Raw genomic sequence first — 21,530 nt, 5'->3', positions numbered from 1 at the left:
TCTATTTATTTTCACACCCATCTGTATTTTCTATCTCTGCTTCTTCTGCTTTCTTTTTTTTTTTGTGCATCTCGTCATTGATTTTCCTCGACATGGAGCACAGAGCCTATCAATATTTCCAGCTGAAGAACGAAATCGATAGACAAGTCCTGTCCGGCAGTGGTTAAAAATGACAACTCCATGGTCTTTTATTTAAAAAAAAAAAAAAGCCAGCAACCGGCGCTCACCCACCCCGTTTCCTGGTGTTGTGCTCCAGCCCAGTGTTCGCTAATGGCTGGCCCGTGACCTGCCTCAATACGCCCGGTCGATACGCTGCCCTGTGTGCTCAGACAGACGAGTGAAGTGAAGAAAGCACAGCAGCCATCGATGTAAGGACTTGCAGACGTTTGGTCTTCTGGATATTCAGCCTGCGTCTGACATCGGAGCTCGAATGGAGTATTTGTGCCACAAAGTGGAAAGAGGAAGAAAAAAAAGTCATCGGAAACTTGGGCTTAAAATACTTTTAAAAATATTTCAACTGATTGCGGCATGGAGACTTTCTGATCGCTCACCGGTCATCATCTAACACTGCAGCTATTAACAATATATATATATATATATATATATTCAGTGGCTCACAAAAGTATTCATACCACTTGAACTTTTCCATGTTTTGTCACATTACTACTACAAACATGAATATATTTTATTTGAATTTAATGTGAAAGACCAATACAAAGTGGTACACAATTACGAAGCTCAATGAGAATTATACAATTCAAAACTAAGCGTGTCGCAATAAGCAATAAATCAATTAATCAAATGATGAATTAAAATGAGCTCACTAATTTACACTTGCATGATTTACTGTCTCTCTTTTCTCTCTCTTCTGTCCGAAAACTGTATGAATAAAGTCTTCAGTCTGGTTTAACTAGTCCTCTTCTTTTGAAGAGGACTTTTGAAGTTTCTTAACAATTTTGTTAAGAAACTTCATAATTCATTTTATCTGTTTTTCTGTTGTTTAGCTTATTTATTTTGATATTTAAATATAATGTCTCCCAGTTCCACTGTTAAATGTTCATTAGAATAAATATTTTTTAAAAATCTTTGACAATGTGTTCTTAATGGCAATATTTTACCGTTTCCAATCTATTATTTGAAAGTCGCCTCAAAGCAACAATATTGTGATTACTTCCGGTCTGGGGAAATTTATCGACCAGCAAAATTTGTTATCAAGACGGACCTATTCAAAACATTTATTTGTAAGTTAAAAAAACTGAAAAGTGTGGTGTGCAAAAGTATTCAATTCAGAAGTTCCCTAACTGCTAATCACTAAAAAGGTTTGTGGTGTGGCTGTAATGTGACAAGACAAAAAAAAAGATTTCTAGAGGTAGGAATACTTTTGCAATCACTGCATATATTTTTGGTTTTTGTTGGCAGAGCTGGAATTCTCAACATCGGTAACACTTTATTTCAATAATCATTATAATCATTATAAACTTTACCTTTAATAACATAAAGTTACATAATTTTTAAAGTGCAATCAGTAATACTTTTATAACAAATTTATATCAGTAATGATTTCTTGGTTAATGTCAAGTTGTTATAACAAAGACATTTTGAATAATGTCAACTTTGTATTAAAAGTGTCATAATTTACCGAATGACGATTTATGACAACAGTCATAAATATTCATGAAGGCTTATTCATGTTCATGACATATGTTATGTCATGTTTATGACACTGTCATATCAGTCTTATTCACTCCCCTTCAAATAAAGTGTTACCTCAACATCTTCTATGGCTGTTTTGATGGTAACGCTTTCACCGAATGTGCAGAAGTTTCTGGTTACGAGTCACGGTGTGGCAGACCCACAGAGATGATGGTGTGATGTTAAAAATGCCGTCGGTGAAAAGCAAAATATTGTATCAAGAAAAAGGCAAGATGACCTCAGCTTTGGTTTAGCAAAATGTCTTGTTCCTGTAATGTCTCCCTGTTTTAGAGCAGCAAACTGAGGTTTGTAATTATCAGATGAGCCTCCTTGAACTTCCATTCATCATTTCCATTAGACCTGCTCTTACTGGCTCACTGCAGCTGGATTGAAATTTGTTTTCCATCCTTCAGTTATTTTTATTTTTTTGCTAATGTTGAATCTTTTGTGGAGATGTTTGGTTTGCAGTTGCATCCTCCTATATTTTCTGTTTTGGACAAACCTGGTGCACCATCTCTAATCTACTGGTGTTGGTTTGTTTATTTGGTTCCCCATTAGCCATCGTCATGACAATGGCTACTCTTCCTGAGGTCCACATCATAAAAAGATTATTACAAAAACAGTTACAAACACTTAATGTAACCTTAGAAATATAACATTATTTCCTAAATGTACAATTATAACACTTTATATGATAAAGTAATGAAACAAAGCATTTGTTATAATTTTAAAAAAATTAATGAAAGGAAATCCATGTTCTAATTCCTCTGAAAGTAACTGTTGTATGACAGAAGAGTGAGACAACATTTTAAAGAGACAATATGGTTTAAAACTGATTTTTAAAGCTTCAAATTATGTTACATGCAGTGTTTTCATTCTTTCATGCATGTTTGATAAATTCTTAAATCTCCCATCGCAACCATCCAACTGTGCAAAACACTGAAAATATGCTAGAAAATTTTTCAGATATGAGATTGATCATTTCTGAGTTTAAAAATTAAAAAAATGTCAACTTTTCAAACCCAGAAAATGCCAAGTGCTTTTCAACGTTCTTTTCTAACCTCAAAATGTACAAGTTTTTTCTCACAAATTTTCAACTTTTCAAACATATAAATTTCTGCGTTTTTCTTTGTCTGAGATTAAACTCAAAATATCAACATTTTTTGTCAAAAATGTACTCCTTTTTATCTGCAATTGTGCTAATATGCCATCATAAGATCCAGATAGTTTTGTAGACAAAAATAATACAACTGACCTCTCCAAAAATTACACTTGTGTTTCTGCTGCTCTACATCACAAAACATAGAGGAAACCAAGAGAAATGGGGCATGCTGGGAAAAGCATGAATAAATAAGTAAGATGGGTGATACATCCGACTAAAGGCGAGCCAAAAAGCAGGAGTCTGGGTCACATAATGAGCCCTGTGTGAATATTAAGCCTCATTAAAAATGTGTGAGACCTTTTCTGTGCTCCGCCCCCTTTGGACAGATGGCCTAGTCCACGATTAGAGTCCTGTTTAGCTAATTATCAGGGCGGCACCCATGTCTACACCTCCAGATAATTGTCCAACACACACACAGAGATGCACACTCCACGTTGCTCTCTGCGGTTTCCTGAGGAGGAAAAGGCCAGAGCTGCAGCTTTGCCAGTTGGGAGCAGCAGGACACCATAGGGAGCTTCTTCCTCACCGGAGGGAGATTAGTGAGCCCCGGGATGGATGATGATGGGAACAGGAAGTAGGAGGACATAGACAATTTGGCTGACCTTCTGGTGGATGTACTGTTTCCACATGTGAGGTGTTTGTTGTGTATTAAACTGAGCTCAACTTGTGTTGTGTTGTTTGGTAAAGCTGAGACAACATGTGTGATATAAATGCAAAAACGCCTGGCAAAAGTATTCCAGCTGTAGGAATCTTTCACTTTACCGACTTGATTATTATCATTTTTTTTACATTTTTCATCCAACAAAATCTAAACCAGATGTTCCAAACCCCTGTAAATAGCCTTAAAAATCCATGGCAGCTAATTGCCCTTTGATGTTTGTTGCAGAACAACAAAACTAACAAACAGTATTACTATGTGTTTTCCAGGTACAAGGCATGTAAGATATTTTATAGCACAATCAAGTAACTATGTTACCTTTAGTTATAAAAATGCAACATAAATCATGACTTAAAAGAAATTTGACCTCATAATTTAATGCCTTGAAATTGGACCTCTGTCTCTTTAAAAACCCCAGTTTTTTCCTGAAACTCCTCCTTCAGGAAGTCTTCACAACATGGCTCCTGTATTAACCCTTTGACAACGTTTCTACCAGCATTGAGCTGAGAAGTAGCTCAGCAGATGTGCAGTTTCGCCAGGTATTTCCTAATTGCTGCTGGCTAGTCTGAAGGAGCTGATGGGGGTAGTTGTGCCATACAAATAATATGCCTGGTATGTCACCCGCAATTAGTCAATTAGTTGAGACTCGGGCTCATTTCCTATTTTGCCCCAAACTTGCCAACCTATTTAAAGCCCCGCCTCCAGCGCAGTTTGAACTACATCACCTGTTCCACTGTGATTGTGGTTGGCTGTTTGGCGTCTTCCTGGAAAATTCATCAAAATCTTTGCATCCACTGATTTGATCCTTTGGTGAGTTTGTTTGTGTGATAGCACTATTGTGAAATTTCTACTCGATTGCTCATTGGAGCGTTGTTTTATTAGAACTGGCGGTTGTTACCTGGGCCATCACCGGGATTGCAACAGCTGATTGCAGTTTAGTACACCCCACTCTCTTCCCAAAGGTAACATGATCGCTGGTTTTGTGCAAGCTCTGGCACGTTTTGTATTGATATGATTAAAATAGGATGTAACTACATTTAAGTTGATATTGCGCAATATATTTAATTTATTTATTTTTCTTTTCCCCACTCTGCTTGAGTATTTGAGTTCATTTATTTTTTTCTTCATATTTTGAAAGTGAACTTTGATTTCAACTTTTCAACTTTAAATTGATTAGTTTGAAATATGATTATTATATTAATTATATTAATTATAAATATATTATTTTTGTTTATTTAAATTATGGTTAATTTAACCTGATTGAAATGTTTAGTTTAATTATTAGACGTTTAGTAATTGCACTTGAATTTGATATTTATTGCATTTGTATGTTTGCACATAATTGTTGTTTGATAAAACACTTAATGGGTTTTCTGGCCTTTTAGGTCAGGTTTTTATTCCTGATGGATCGGATCCTCTTCTGAACCCAAGGATGGCGAGCTAGGAATAAGGACAAGAACTTTATGATCTTGGAATTTATTTATTTTGAGTTAATTTGTCTCTCATTGTGCATTTGTAATTTTTTTTTTCCCAAATCACTAATATATACACCAAAACTAAAACCATTGCTTGGTGTCTTCATTCACACCTCAGGCTCCTTAAAGAACCATCTTCTGATGCTGCTCTTGTAGCCGCAGTTAGCTGCATAGCCCATAACTGTTACAGGTACATATTGATATGGCACATTTCAGCAACACTTCAGTTCAAAGTGATTCTTAAACACATTACAGTGCCAACAATTTTGAAAACTAGTAACAGACGTCGCATTTGTAAAGTGCAAATGTTAAAAATCATCATTACCATCAAATATTTTGATCAATGTTTAATTTATTAGGCTTCAAAAGCAGCTCCATACTGGTGGTTTTTTAGTCTTGACTTAAAGGAACTCAGTATTTTGGCTGTTTTGTAGTTTTCTGGAAGTTTGCTCTAGATTTGTGGTGCGTAGAAGCTGAATGGTTTAAGAGGTATGAATAAATTTTTTGTAACACGATGGACAAGAAGAACTGATGTAGAAGAAAAAGTCAACAATCGCCGCCAATGCGGTGTTCGGTGAGCAGTGGGGATGATCTACGAGTTTGGGAAGTGGTTTCCGCTGCACCATGAACACATGAGCTCCATCAAACACCCAAACGGACAGGCGACGAGAAAAACAGAGCAGACTCTCTCCCGTCAGAGTGACATGTCACATCCAGGGAAAACAGACAGCTGACATTTCACACCGAAGCCAACATTCAAGTTGCTGTTCGTCAGCCACCGAGGGGAAAAGCAGCTGCGTGATGGAGACAGCCAGCTCAGACATACTTGGACAGACATACAGTCACACCCAGATGCAGACGGATGGAGTCGCTGGGGGGGAAACCCCCGTCCCCTCCTGACTCCCCCCAACCCCACCCCAGGCAGTATTATGTGCAGTCATCTGCATCCACTATGGAGGGCCGTCCCACATCCAGACGCCCCTTAATGAACGTGACATTTAGCTGATATTTACATGCCACGCATGATGCTGAATTAGCATGCGGAACGCTAAGCTTCAGATTAAACAAAGCTTAGCAATTACACACCATCCATCATGCAAAAAAATTTTACTACAAGTGACCTGCACAGTTTACCAAAGACCATCCACTTAGTCTTAGCTAGCCAACATTCCTTCATTAAAATGTTACACACACACAGACACACACACACACAGGTTATTTACATAGCAGTGAAGTGAAACACGGCGTCTCTGTGGGGAGAATTCTCATTCCTGTTCGTCTGCTTAGATTGAAATTGCTCTGCTGACAAGAGGCAAAATATCAATCAGAAGTAATTTCTTCCTACTGCCTCGCCTGTCAGCGCCGCAGTCCAATGTTGACCTTCTGTCATAATACGTTTGTTTATCATTTACATTTCCCACCACATAGGCCTGAAAAGAAAAACACACACACCCTGGAAGATGTTTGGGTTCCGGCAGCAAGGGATGTTTGTTTCTCCTTCTCAGAACTCTGCTTTCTCAGAAATCATTTCACCTCCGCAGAACTAACTGCAAACTTTATGATTGCTAGATGAAAGCAGGGAGAGATTGTGAGCAAACTGGAGGGTCCCCGACCCTAATGAGATATCAGCAATGCCATCAGAGAGAGAGAGAGACAGACAGACAGAGAACTAGGGTGAATAAGGAATCACGTCACACAAGCTTTAAAGGGGCGGGTATTGTATGTTTTTCAGGCATAGAATCATTTTATATCACAATCAAGTAACTGTTATCATCAGTTGTTATAAAAATGCTGTATACATAAAAAAGAACTCAAAAGAAATTTGATTATGTGACTTAATGCCTCGTTTGAGTTTAAGTTTCTTAAAGGGCCTCCGTCTTTTTAAGACACTCCTGCTCTTTCTGAAACTCCACCCTCAGGAAGTCATCACAGCATGGCTCCTCTATTAACCCCTTCACAATGTTTTTACCAGCATAAAATGAGCTCAGTAGATAAGCAGTTCCACCAGGTGTTTGCTAATTGCTGCTGGCTAGTCTGAAGGAGCTGAGTAGGAGAGTCACTCTGTGAAGCAGAAGCTCAGAAGCTGCAGTTCTGAGGAGGAGTTTCGTCTGCGAAGGCGGGGCTTGGTTCAAATGTAAAAACAGCTGAATGGCTGCCATGGAGATTAAAGGATTTCTCAAACATGCATGACAGAATCAAGGCAACACTCCAAGTATGTTTCTGATAAGGGAATAACATAAGAGGAAGTGAAGCTAAAAAAATTCGATTTTACACAACACTACCCTTTTAAAAATGGTTGTCCCAACAACACATAATCTTTTATATCATTCCCTCTCTGATAGATACCTCAGCAGTAGTTCTTTTTTTTTTTTTTTTTTTGCATAATAAGCCGGAGCTGCTGTTCTCCGGCGCCTCGGTTGGTTTTAGGCCGTTTTCGCTGCATGAGGTCAAGCGAATCATTCTTCCTCTAATTGATTTTTTCCCCCTATGAGGTCACTGCAAGAAGCCAAGCTAAAGGCTTGAATGTGAGCGCAGGTGACACAATTGACATTTGGATGTTAAAAGTCAAGCACCGGTGGCGGCACGCACAAAGTTAAATCACCCGGCACAACTCCGTGACATTCTGACAGCGATGTGTTCTGAATGAGCAAAACGGTCTGGTCTGGTCAGGGCACCGAAAACATTGAAAAAACAGACTTAGGAAACAATAACCGGTCAGAGAAAGATTTTTTTTTTTTTTTCTTTCAAATACACCTGCGCTCACTGTCGCTTGTTTGTTTTCATTTTTATGAGCGGAAGGTTAGGGCATCCCTCAGGTGTTTCTGGGTGGGGTTTTGATCAAATCAAAAACAAAAGTGTCGAAAAGCAGAGGGCCCATCTGCAGGCCTTCCCCCTGAGCCTCTAGAGAGGGGCCACAAAGGCTCCTAATTATCCCTGACCTTCTGGCTCCCCCATGCAGACGTTTTCTCGCTCCGTTTCGTTCAGGATCACCCCTCCGCTCGGCTCCAGATGCTAATTGCCGCAGTTTCGGTGACGAAGGCCGCGTTCGGGCGCGAGGCAAGCCCCTTCCCTGAAGGTCGGTGAAGGACGCGCTAACACCCACGTGCCCGACTGGGCCGGGTTTGTGTTTCCAAGTCGCGTTGCTTTGACAGGCAAAATGCTTTTATTTCAAGGTGAGCCATTAGTGTGTGACGACAGAAAGGCGACACAGCCCGTCATTAAAGAGAAGAAAGACGGGTGGGGAAAATGGGGTGACAGTGGGCCCTAGAAATAACAGGTTTTATTGTTTTTCAGCTTAAACAATGTGGAAAAAAAAACACAGAAAAACAAGACTGAAGGTAACCTTGAGGGTTTGTCTGGATGAAGCTTTTGCATGGAGATTTTCACTTTTTTTTTTTTTGCAGTGGCTGTGTGGAGATTTTCATGCAGCTCACATAAGTGAAAGTGTGAATAAATAATCCAATGTGGTCAGTAGTGATGCTTGTTAGCAGTTGCTTCAGGCTTTCTTTTCTCCTCGTTTGTTTCTTTTTGTTTGATCTCAAGGATATTTGGAAATTGGAGAGCTTTTTTTACATTTTGAAACTCGCGTAGATTTCAAAGTTTTGTGCTTGTATGTGAAAAGTACACATGGTCAAATTAGTGGAGCACATTGCTGTTATTGTATACTCCATCGTTTATACAAATAGACAAGTTTTCAAGAAATTGGCTCTCCAAAAATCACTCCAGCAACATATTCAATCAACCCAAATCAACAAAATCAAACAAAGTTTTCTGTTTTGGAAAAAGAAGAATACAGTTATGCACTTTTTAACCGTATATTCTTCCTTTTGTTAATTTGTCTGCAAGTAAATCTAACAGCATATGTTTTGTATTTTGTAGGTTTTTTTGTCTTATGGAAACCTCCAGCCCATGGCTCCCTAGGGAAAGAGTCCAGTCAGAAAACGGCTCTGCAATGACTGATTACATTTTACGTTTAAAAGTGAAGGTATCAAACGTAAGCTTAAAAGACTAAGCTGTGTGGGTTTGCCCGCAACCTGCTTCTGCATCCTTGTGGTTACCAAGGTTACACTCAGATTTTCTGTTTTCTCCCTGGTGGAACAAGAGAGACACAGAGTTGCTCAAACTGGAGAATGTAAAAGTTAAGTAAAAGTTTGTTCTGCTAGCAGAACTAAACAGTGGATGAAATAGTTTTTATTTACTCATACCAGAAAAACACTAAATCTTACCAAGTATTTTTGATCTCTATTGTGAAATATCTTAGTACGTTTGGAATACAAAGAAACTACAGTAACTTAAACGTAACTTTTCAGAAGCTACAGGAGCTTATTTTAAGTCAATAATTCTTTAATAATAATAAAAAGCATTAGTTCCACTGGCAGATTATTTCAATCTCGAGGAAAAATGTCTTGATATGAAGTGAATGACAATGGTACTATTACTTTCTCTTCAATATTAAGGAATTGTTTACTTAAAACAAACTCCCATATTTTGCTGAAAATTTGCTTGTATGTTAGTTTTGTCTTATTTTAAATGCAAATCCAAATGTGAGCATTGGGTCTCTACAGAAAAACAAACTCCATAGCAGACCTCGGGATAAGATTCCAAACAGACCATGTGGAAGAAAATTCTGCTTTCTCTGGTTTTAATGGTTTGTTGCAAAAACGTCTCCCGAGAGTGCCAGTTTGTCTTACAGATTCTAATTGTTAAACCAAGTTCAGGCAGTGTTTTCCCAAAGCCGCTGGTGGAACGATCAAACAGTTTTTGACAGCCGGTGATGTATGGCTTTGGAACAAGGTGAACTCCATTCGTTCCCCGTTTCATGCCGCAGCCGCTCCGAGCAGTCGTGTTGAGTTTGTGGTCATGGATGAGTGGGAAAAAGTGAACACGGGTGGTAATTAAGGAGCCGGCTTATTGAATTTCACACTTTTCAAATTTAGATTTATCACCCAGTGGAAGGTGGCCTTGGCGCCTGCAATGCCTCATTGTGGGGCAACTGAACCACAAAACAGCGATTATCAGGTAAAATAACTCTACTAATTAGTTTTGAAGTACATGTTTTGAAATTTTTTATTATTTTTTTTTAAATCAAGGCTTTACAAACTCTGGTTTCATTTTCAGAGGCGTACTGTTTTTGGATGCTGGCATTTGTTTTTCTTGCGTTTCCACAAACGGCGTAACAATAAATGAATTATCTCCTTGTTTTTCATTAAAGATAATTGCTCTTGTTCTAAAACGGTCAGCCTGTAACCAGATCAACAACATCGCCATGGAGACCGCAATTATGTACATTATGATTGGAGGGGTGGAAATAGGCATGGAAGGGAGGCGATGATGCTGTAAAAGCATGCCGATGAATATCAGAGCTTGAGCCCTGCAGTAAATAATGACTTCGCTGCTGCACTCTGTCTCCTGCTGGAACCTTGCTGGGCTCTCAGAAAGAGTTGCCAAGGAAACAGTGAATGAAATAAATCTACAGTTTGGTGTCAGGAGGGGTGAAGGAGACTCGACGAATCAAGACCGCAGACCAGGAATCTGAAATTGAATCTGAAATTTCTGTGGAGTCCCGCGAACACAAACACATAGCGCAGAGCGATGAGTGGCGATGGAACAAAAAGGCGGGAAGCCTTTTATGCTGTGTGTGGCAGAAGGAAGTATCAAATACTTTAACAGTAGAAAAAAAAACAACACATCTAGACTGGGACAAAGTTTCAAGTAACAATTTTATAGGAATTTCAGAATTGGTTGTAAATAAATACGGATTTCTTTTCACATGGAATAGTAATATTTCTTGTTTGCATTTATTTGTCTTAAGTCTGTGTATGCTTCAGTTGTTTTCTCTTCATTGTCACAAGAAAGTGAGGGGTACTAGAAAGGCTGTTTTCACACCTGACTGTCCAGTACACTTGATCTGATTGAGAACCAATATTGCAACGTTTGCTACATTTCCAGCTGGTGCGGTTTGCTTTCACACTGAACTGTGTCAAGTGATTCAAACTAACTGCGAAACCTGTTCACCCCCTCGCCTGTTGTGGTGCTACACCAAAAACTACTGAAGGAAACAAAAACCTACCAAGACGACCAGTGCAACGTTCTTCTTTACAAAATGTTTCTCAGACCTCTGTGACTCACCGATAAGATGTCGCTGTCATACGTTGACTGGGTGTCAGGTTCAGCAGTGTGCAACGTTAGGGGTCTTGCATTTGGCCTGCGTACAGCATACATACATGTTTGCTCCCCATGAAGGAGCGCTACAGCCTTCCTGCCCGGAAATTACATGCTCACATTTGCCAGCATATTCACAAGTTCATCTATTATGGATCAAGAGCAGGGGAAGTTGCTAGAAGAAGATCGCCTTGATTAGTAGGCCTCAAACAGCCCGGCATGTCCTGGATCTAGTCTCAGAGAGAGCGACGGGGACCCTTATGACATGGATGGGGAGCCCAGCTGCTCAAATATTGATCAGTGAAGCTGTCTGTGAGCCGGTTAGCATCAGCTTGTCAGCTGCCGGCAGGAGTCGACAGTGGATTGGAATGATGGAGCAACAAAGAGCAAGAAAGAAAAGACTTGCAGGTTTGTCTGCATTTTATCAGTAGACGCTCCTGCTGCTTCGATCACAGTAGGAGTCCTCTGAGAAATAAAGGGGGACATTATCTGTCCATTGATCTTCTGTTTAGCTCTGCTAGGTGACAATTCCCTGAGGATGAACCCGGGGTGGATGATTGATCAGTGACGGTCAAAAGATCATTCGTATAGTCTTTTGTCCAAGTTCATTGCTGTCTTAGTGTAGGAACTGACATACCCAAGAATTTCATTCACAAATATGCCACAAGTTGGGATTTGAAATGATCAAATTAAGCACTGAATCTGAGTAACTACATGAAGTAGTATTCAAAAGTGATTTTAGGGTGTGATAACTGAGTCTTTTACATCTCTATGGAATTATTGGCCATTCTTCATGCCAACTTGTTTTGATTTAGCAAGATTGGTTTGAGCCTGAACCAGCTGTTTAAGGTGTTTAAGGTTGAGTTGACATCTTAGATTTCAAAATCAATCAATACAGGTTTTTTGTATAGCTCATTGCAGCAACACAGTAGTTCAAAGTGCTCAAAATTTGAGTCTTGACTTTCACTTGACTATACAAACACCTTTATTTGTTCACTTTCTTTGAGACATTCAAGTGGATTTGTGGGTGAACTTGAATTACCATTTCACCCAAATATTCCTGAAGTTGAGGCCACAACAATGACTAGACATTTTTCTTTAGGCTATTCTGTTAGAAAGCAGAATTCACAGCCCCTTCAATGACCTTTGCTTCATTGGTCTAAGAATATCTTCTCTGAAAATTTGGGGATCGTTTGGGATATTGCGAGATAGGCTTTTGCCTTTTTTTGCCTTCATCTGTACATTAATTTCTCTGAATTTCCAAAATTATGTGTTGCTTTTTGAGATCTTTTAGCCTACGTTGTGTTGTCAGACAGATTCTATTCAAGTGTTTTCTTTTTTCTGACAGTATGGCAAGAATCAAGCCTGGTTTGCCTTTAGAACAATAAAACAAACTAAATATGTAATTTGTGATTTAGCAAGAGGCAATTCTTTTTCACAGATATTTTTCATACCCGTCTGTCCCACCATAAGACGCATCAAATTTTCTGCATAAAATGGCAAATAAAAGAGTAAAACTGTATTAGTTACTACTGTTTACCTTTCTAATGTTTTAACCATTGGGATGTCTCCATGTTTTATTGTGTTTGGGCCTCATTATTTACTTAGCTAGAATACTAACACCTACTTTTTTCCTCTCTGGCACTGCTACTCACTCTGCCAGGTCTTTAATTAATCTGAACTTTCTGATGAGCTCTAACTTTGATTTCACCCAGGTACTCTGCCCAGATGCCCAAGCCAATCTCACTCTGACTTCTCTTCATACTTTCAGATCATGTTTGGAAGACCGCCACCTTCTGCCTGCGCGCTGTCCGCCCAGCATCAGGTGTGCAACTGGTCTTCGACTGATCCTTTGCCCAACTTGAATTTTTCATCCCCTTCAGCCGTTGGTCTCCATGTGCCGATCGCCGGCCGAACGTCACCGCTCTGCCAAAATCCTGACAAGGGGCTGCAGATGCAGATAGTGACACAGTGTCCCTTCACCTCGCTGGCAAGGTTAGACACCACCTCCCTGCCCGGCCATCTGCTGGCTCCAGAGCAGGTGCCAGTCTCTCATCACGACCAGCCACATGCCTGCAAGACACGTCCCTCCTCTGAGACATTCTGCCTGTTTTTTGGAGCTCCTACTTACACCTCCTTGCCTTCTGTTTGCCAACTGTGTGTTTTTGTGCTAGTCAGCGGCCGGTGCCAAGGCCTTTAACAACATGAGGTAACATGTTGTAAAAGTATAAATACAAAGTCCCACGCTTTCGTACAACATGACATTTTCTATATTTCAGCACGTCGGAGAGGCACACGTCAAGGTTTCTAGATGAATTTTGGCAGATAAACTGACACAAAAAAGCACATATGAATGATGCACGGTTTAAAATGGCTTCTTTAGAATAAAAATCTTAACACTGTGTGACATGGATGTTTTTTAGGCGTTAATTAAACTCTAGTGTCTTTTAAAATTCAAAACCACTTTTGTTCCCACTGCTACAGCATAAAATTTGGCTAGAACCACAAAAAAGATAGTTTTTCTAAACATGTACTAAATGAAAAGTCTAATTTTAAAACCTAAAAAGATTTTACAACTAAGTAAGTAAGTCATCTAGTTTATGTTTTTATGAGGTCTGGTCAATTATATTTTTTTCATTTTCAACACTGATGAAAAATGATATTTTGCTCATTCATAAAGTACAAGGTAGATACTTTGTTTATCTTCAGAGATGTTTGAATGATATTGTCTGAGATGTTGCAAACATTTTTCTAGCGATGTGAAGATGGTGGATATGTTCTAAAACAGTCTATTTAAAAAGGCACAGCATTGACCAAATGAGGACTAATGCATAGAAGCCATACTTTAATCAGACATTTTTTGTAAAAAAAAAAAAAAGAAAAATTACAAAACCAATTCTTCCACTTCAAAATGATGCAATATTTTCTTGTTTTATCGCGTCAAATCCTAATGTAAGGCGTTACAGCTTGTAGTTGTAATGTGACAAAATGCGAAAGCACCCTAGAGATGTGAAGGTTTTCCCTTGGCTTTGCGTTTTAACGTCTGAGCAGCCAACAGCGATGCCGAGAATGACTGATGTTTGGTCGGACAAAGGGAATCCAGCAGAATGCACAAACAGTCAAACAGAGACTTTGTCTTCATCTGTTCAAAGCCGGACAGACAAGCGCAGGCAGAAGACCACATCAATCCCTCCCCCGTCAATCAATGCTGGCTTGAAAGAAATCTCCCGTTGGACGCCACTGGGAGCAGAAGATGAAGGCGCCGATTTGACTGATGACATTTCAGCAGACATTAGCATTTTAGCCGCTTTTCAGCCGCAGCCCTGTCAATACGTTTGCCTCCAACATGCGGACAGACGGCGCTTTTCTCTCAGCCTTAAATTGCTGCTTTTAAAAAAAATTTTATTCCCCAGTCTTTTATTTCATTAATTCAGATGTCAGTCGAAATGAGCGGCTGTGATTTGCTTGTTTGCTCGCAGACGACTGCTCTGACATGAACGGTACATCAGAGTGCCAATCGCCTCTGCCAGAAAGGTGGCACTGTAAAAAAAAAAAAAGAAGCTCTTGTGCTCCGTTACTCAAGCATCTTGTCACTAACTTGATACCTTTAGTTAAAAAAAGCAAGATGAAAGAAAGCCTAGAGTGACACACGAGAGCTTTAAACAAGATACATACACTTCTCTGATCTCTCTCAAAGTTAAACACATACTGTTCCACTTCTGTTTTTCATTGAAGTGCTTTGATGAAACCCATTTGCCTAGAAGTCTCCCCCACCACATCAGAACTTTTAAACAGAGTAATTTAAAGCCAGGCTGCCTCTCGTGCGCTCGGTGGCGTGCGTCGCACTTACTGGGGAGGACTTTTGACGGAGAGACAGATGTTCCCCGCTCTGTTCGAGTCCTGGAGCTGCTTAAGGGGCGAGCAGGAAGCCCCAGTGATAAATGGGGCATCAGAAATGCGCAGAAACCCACACAAAGGAGCAGACTTGCCGACTTTCAGTCCCCAGAAAAGGGGTTAACCGTGCCTGACAGCACGTTCTGCAAACCGCAGCAGCTCTTATCTGGAGATTCCTAAGCACTTCCACAAGTTTTGTCTGCAGGAATTTAATCACATGGTATTTAATGCCCTTAAGGTCAACTGTCGAAATGAGTCACAATCTCAACAATGGGGCTTTAGTCCAGCGCTGATGAGTTAGATTTGGATAATTTTGGGGCCAAAACAGAATTTAGCACATGGAAAACAAAAGTATTCCTACCTCTTAAATCTGTATTAAAAGGTCAGTGTTTTAAGTTTTCTAGGAACATAGTGTAATTTTATAGCATAAACAAGTAACTATCTTAACTTCAGTTGTTAAGAAAATGCTTTGTATATCAAATATGACTTGAGAGAAATTTGACTTTGTAATTTAACGCCTTGACATTGGGCCTTTGTCTCTTTAAAAACTCCTGCTCTTTCTGAAACTCTGCCTGTAAGAAGTCATCACAACATCGCTCCTCTATTAACCCTTTAACAATGTTTTTAATCAGGGTGGTACTGAGAAGTAACTTGTGTAATGAGCTCAGTAGATGTTCAGTTCCACTTGTTGTTTGCTAATTGCTGCTGGCTAGTCTGAAGGAGCTGAGTGGGGGAGTCATGACAGAGGACTGCTCTGTGAGGCATACGTTCGAAAGCTGTAGGAGGAGCTGTGTCATTGAAGGTGGTGCTAGGTCCAACCAGGCATTTTGCACAGTACAATGGTTGCCATGGGAGATTGAAGGATTTACCAAACATACATGAAAAAAATCAAAGCAACACTACAGGTATGTCTTTGATGAAGGAACATCATAACATGAAATAAGGCTCAAGAAAGTCACTACATAAATATAGCATAAATAGGCAACTATGCCTATTTAATTGTGACTTTTCTATGTCACCTTAAAACCCCCAAAGTTTATTATTATTCTTCATCAAAACCTTTTTACCTATTGCTGCTGTTACACCTTAATTTCTAATACATTGACTACCCTGGTCAAGCATGTAAAAATAAAGTATAACAAACATTCTTTCAAATGGTTCAGAAAGAGCAATTAAGAATTCTAAATATATAGTAAAATAAACAATAAAGCATGATGTCACGCAGAGCACAAACAATAGACCTGCTCTAATGGATCGAGCACATCGTCACCGATACCCAATCTAGAATTTTTTTCAATATCAGGACCGATACAGATATCAATATCGAATTGGTGCATCTCTAGTAGCAAAGGGGAAAATAGATTAAAAAGTGAATACTTTTACGAGGCACTGTAATGTTTTTCAGCAGCTGTAGAAGCACACAGTAAGATAGCAGCATTCCACCTCCTATAACTATCCTCATCTTTCTGCTGCTCTAACACAACGTGCATCTCACCCGCCCTCAAGAGATAAAGAGAAAAGGGCCGCATGTTACCCAGACATTCGCTCACTTACCAACATGGCGATAAATGTCACCCCGGTCCCCGTCCGCGCTCTCCCCTCAGATAACGGCGAGCACACAGATGAAAGCCCCGAAAGGAAATATAACAGGTGGATACATTTGTTGTGTTTGATAGCATCAGCACGGAGAGGACAATACAGATACAAAAAGAGGGCTCAAGAGGAGCATTCACCGCAAACGCATTAGTACAAAAGAAGCACAAACACGACAACTGATTGATCGCAGCCGCGCCATCTGCGCTCGCTAGCCCCTTTAATCTAGGGGAAAACTGTAATCTGTAATCTTACATCGGTTTGGATGCTGTTTGCATCATTTGGCAGTAAAATGCTCCAACAACTGGATAATGTGAAACGGTCAGAGAGAACCAGATTCTGCGGATCAGGAAGCTGTTTAAACTTTTAGCTGTCTGGAAGGAGAAGTTTGTGAGGGTGATATCAGTTTGCAAATCCCTCATAGGCAGAATGTGATTAAATGCTTGGATCGTGATATAAGGCCACTGTAGCCACTGTAGGGACAGTCTGGTGGGAGAGATTCCTGCTGTATGATAAAAAAAAAAATTTTAATTGTTGAAACTGCGTTTTAAACAGCAGACTTTAAAGACTTCACCTTGGACACAGTTTTTTTGCTTAACGAGGCAGGATTGTGTAAAAATCAACTTTTTTGAACATTTTGTCATGTTGTAATGTTATTCCCTTATCATAATCATACCTACCTGGAGTGTTGCCTTTATTCTTTTATACATATTTGAGAAATCCTTCAATGTCTCAAATATGTAACCATTCAGCAGTGCAAAACATCTGGTTGAACCTATCTCCGCCTTCGAGGACGGCACTCCTCCTCAGAGCTGCAGTTTCCAAGCTTCCCAGGTTCCGCCTCACACAGCAGCCCTCCCATTCAGCTCCTTCAGACTAGCCAGCAGCAATTAGCAAACACCTGATGGAACTGCGGCTCAGCTGAGCTGAGTATACGAGCTGCTTCTCAGTCCGAAGCATTGTTAAAGGGTTAATAGAGGAGCCATGTTGTGATGACTTCCTGATGGAGATTCAGAAAGAGCTAGAATTTTTAAAGAGACAGAGACCCAATTTCAAGGTGTTAAATTACAAAGTCAGATTTATTTTAAGTCATATTAAATATATATGTATATCTTCATATAATTTTTGTGAACTGAAGTTAACTTAGTTACTTGAAAAATATAATACTGCTACTTAAAGATAATTTCTTGGCTTTCATGAAGCATCCTGATACAAGCACTTCTGTGTCATTTTATACATCGTGAAACTGTCCCATCTCATCATCACCGGCAATGCTTTTACAACAAACATACCTCAACAAATATGATTTGAGTGAGATCGTTTGATACAACACGCACAAAGCTTGAAAAAGCAAAGCCCAGGTTCTCTGGTATTACCGGATAACAAAAAAGATTTATTTTTTAAGCTTCCGTTCACGTCTGACTCTTTCACTTTTTGAAAAATAGAATACACTTTGAAGCGGGTTAATCTGAGAAAATCCTTGAGAAAAAAAAAAGGTGTGAGCGCTCAACATTCTGCACTGTTAACTTCTTTTGTTGCCTCATGCATTGCAGTTTTGGTCCCATCTCCCAAGGCTTTACTGGGGAAGAGAATCCCCATCTACTCCCGTCTTTTTACTCACAAAAGCACCTTTTCGTTCACGCCTTAGGGTCACATAGAAATCTCTCCTACCTGCTTTGACAGATGACACTTTAAAGTAATTTACTACAGTCTCCTCATAGCCTACAGTATCAAAATGGGGGTAATGTGACACCAGCATAAAATATCTCCAAAAGGGAGACCACTCAGTTATTCTGCTTTGATCAACTGGGCCCAGCAGGTTTTAGAACCACAGCAGGGATGGGGTGCAATCAGTGATGGAATGTCTTTAAAAAAAATTGGTTGGTAACTAATAGATCTGGATTATTACCATTTTTATTAAATATCAATATTTGCTGAAGAATTAAGTTACTTTTGTAAAACATTTTCCAATTCCTGAGTCTATTCATTAACTGAGATATTCATTAACTGAGTCAATGAATAGACATCAAATTTGAATTATGATGATGCACAATTTAGTAGATTTTACTAGAGAATGTTATTATTCAATTTCTCTTGTGCCCATTAAACCAGCAGCTTTAAACTTGAAATATTCAAAATAGTTTATCTATGTAGGAAAAAAAGTTACATAATCTTGCATGCTAGAGAACAGGACTTCTGTCATGTAACTGTAAATTTAGCAGGGTTAAAGTTTGAAACTGGCCATTAAAAGCATCAACAGGGACCGGGATTATAATTTAAATAGCTTAAACTAATAATAATGTGCAATATAGTGTTATGGAAAATCGACTTACCTGAGCTTTGTATACAGTAAAAACACTAAAGGATTCACAGAGGAGCGATGTGTTATATTGTAAAGTATTTTATGTTTCTTTAAATCATATTTAATATATAGCTTTTTCATAACTGAAAGTAACCGTTACTTGATTGTGCTACAAAATGGCACTTTGGCTACAACATACATAATACTGTCCCTTTGAGGAAGGTCAAGTTTGCATTATTCTCCTGTTGTTAGTAAAAGTTAAAACAATACCATACCATAAAACCTAATTTTTGCGTTTTTAATTAAAAACATTTATAAATGTAGATTTTTGTGGCTGTTGAGCACTTTAAAGTTTACAATATTGTTTCATATGGCGACAGTTTTTGACACATCTCCTGCCCTCATACCACATATGAGCTGACATCCCGTTCAACCACCCATCTTTATTATTTGTTTTTAATAACTTTCTTTAAAGTGTCTTAGATTTAATTTGCTAAAGTATAATTTGACACCAGACATACAGGTTGTCTGGTTGAATGAAGAGAAAGAAAGAGAGAGAGAATTATTTCACATTTTTAAACAACAGAGACATTTAATGGTGCTATGTAGTGTCATAATAGAGCTAAAACACCAAGTGCATGTTTAGTGTGCAATTATGACTTATAAAAAACAGATTACACTCAGTAATAATCTCAGCTACAGGGCTCAGTTAAAGTCTCCTGCCTATTGTTCCTTAGACATTTTCACAGTTTATGACAGTTACCAGAGTTCATTATGGGAACTGGGAGTTCCAAAATGGGAAATATATAGTTATATGATTGGTGCACGTGGAAATAAAGAATACCAAGTTCAGAAGACAGAAAATGAGACAGTCGTCAATAATGTAGTACTGAGAGATTAAGGGGGCAAAGTAAACATCTCTACCCTCACTAAAATACAACAAAACGGTGTTTAAATCTGGATAACAGTCTGATGACAGTTCAGTTATCTCCATGACAACCAGGTAGACCTGATTCTCTGGTGACCTTGAGTTAAAATAGCTGTTGACATGCTTTAATTTTCTCCTACCTTTTAACCAGGCTTAAGCACAAACACCTAGCTTCCTCTCTCTATTTCTCTCTCTTAGCAGCGCCCGAGTCTTTTTGTTTGTTTCTTGGCAACAAAGTGTAAAAAAAAAAGGCTGGAGGCAAAAACATGATGAGAAATTGTTTGACATCCAAACCTTTAAAAACTGCAGGGAGTCACTTTGATTTTTGTTTGAGCTTTGCAAGTTATGTTGGACAGGTTGTTATTTCTTTCACACATTAAGATGAGATACTAACAATATTAAACTATCAAATGGTGTTTTGGACTTTTTGGCATTTGTGGCATCTTTAGACATTTAGAATATGAAAACAATTGAAAATTGTATAACCTCCATTACTTTCTACAAATTCTAGTTGTATTATTTCCATGGTTTACTTGTCATCTGAAATTCATCACATTTAGCTCGAGACCACTCATCATCATCTTCTTCTCTTTTGGAGTTTCCCTTCAGGGGACGCCACAGTGAATCATCTGTCTCCATTTGCTCCTATCCTCTGCATCCTCTAGCCTCACACCAACTAACTTCATGTCCTCTTTCACCACATCCATAAATCTCCTTTTTGGTCTTCCTCTCCACCGCCTGCTGCCCTGTGGCTCCAGTCTCGGCGTCCTTCTTCCATTGTAATTGAATCACCACTGAACGTGTCCAAACCATCTCAGTCTGGCCTCTCTGACTTCATCTCCAAAACATCTAACATGAGCTGATGTACTCATTCTCGATCCTATCCGTCTTCGTCAATTCCAAACTGAACCTTGGCAATCTAAACTTTGAAACGTCCAGTTCAGCTTCCTGTCTTTTCCGGATTGGCATTGTCTCTAAACAATGCAACATCGCTGGTCTCACTACTATCTTGTGCTACCTTTCCTTTCATTCTAGCCAATACCCTGTTATTACACCTGACACTATTCTTCCAACATCCCGACCTCCCTTCACTCTCCGTTGCTCTGGACCATTGACCCTACTACTTGAAATCCTCTACCCTGTTTCCTTGTAACGTCTTAATTCCTTTTGTGCCCTTTTCATTTACACACACACACACACTGTATATTTTGTCTTGTTATATATGTGTAAGAATCACATACGTTTTTAAATGTCAGTAGGTTTAGTTACATGTAAGAAAACATGAACCTAATGCAAACTCAAACATCAGAAGGTCCAGCTCATCACAGAAGAGAAATTGCACTTTGACATTGATGTGGTATTTCTGTCAATTTTTTTTTATGAAGTCTTGGATCATGCTGTTTTCTTTGAAGAGCATCATTTTGGTCCTACACAAACACAAACCTACAGCCTTTAAAATGAAATAGAAATGTTTGCGTGTGAGACTCTGCCAGTCCTGATTGTGGGTGTAACAGCAATCAGCTAAGAGTCCTCAGAGTGTTCCACTCCCAAAAATCAGCTAGTCCATCTCTTGACATCCCTTTGTATGACAAACATCTTCAGAAAAAAACACTGCTGCAATCAGCTTTTTCTCTCTCTCTCTCTCTCTATATATATATTATATA

The 21,530-nt window shown here is 39.1% G+C and overlaps 1 protein-coding gene across 1 annotated transcript in view; it reads left to right on the top strand.

The window, feature by feature from the left end:
* The window catches only part of nrp1a (neuropilin 1a), a 154,415-nt gene that overhangs the window by 8,961 nt on the left and 123,924 nt on the right, over window positions 1-21,530 (top strand). Inside the window, exons 2-3 of the mRNA XM_017301757.1 lie at window positions 12,921-13,190; window positions 13,324-13,358. Coding sequence (XP_017157246.1) covers window positions 12,921-13,190; window positions 13,324-13,358 — 305 coding nt within the window. The remainder of the gene's footprint in view (window positions 1-12,920; window positions 13,191-13,323; window positions 13,359-21,530) is intronic.

This window comes from Poecilia reticulata, linkage group LG20 (genome assembly GCF_000633615.1).
Source record: "Poecilia reticulata strain Guanapo linkage group LG20, Guppy_female_1.0+MT, whole genome shotgun sequence".
Lineage (NCBI taxonomy): Eukaryota > Metazoa > Chordata > Actinopteri > Cyprinodontiformes > Poeciliidae > Poecilia > Poecilia reticulata.
Note: the sequence above shows the minus strand (reverse complement) of the source record. Positions and strands in the feature narration are given on the sequence as shown.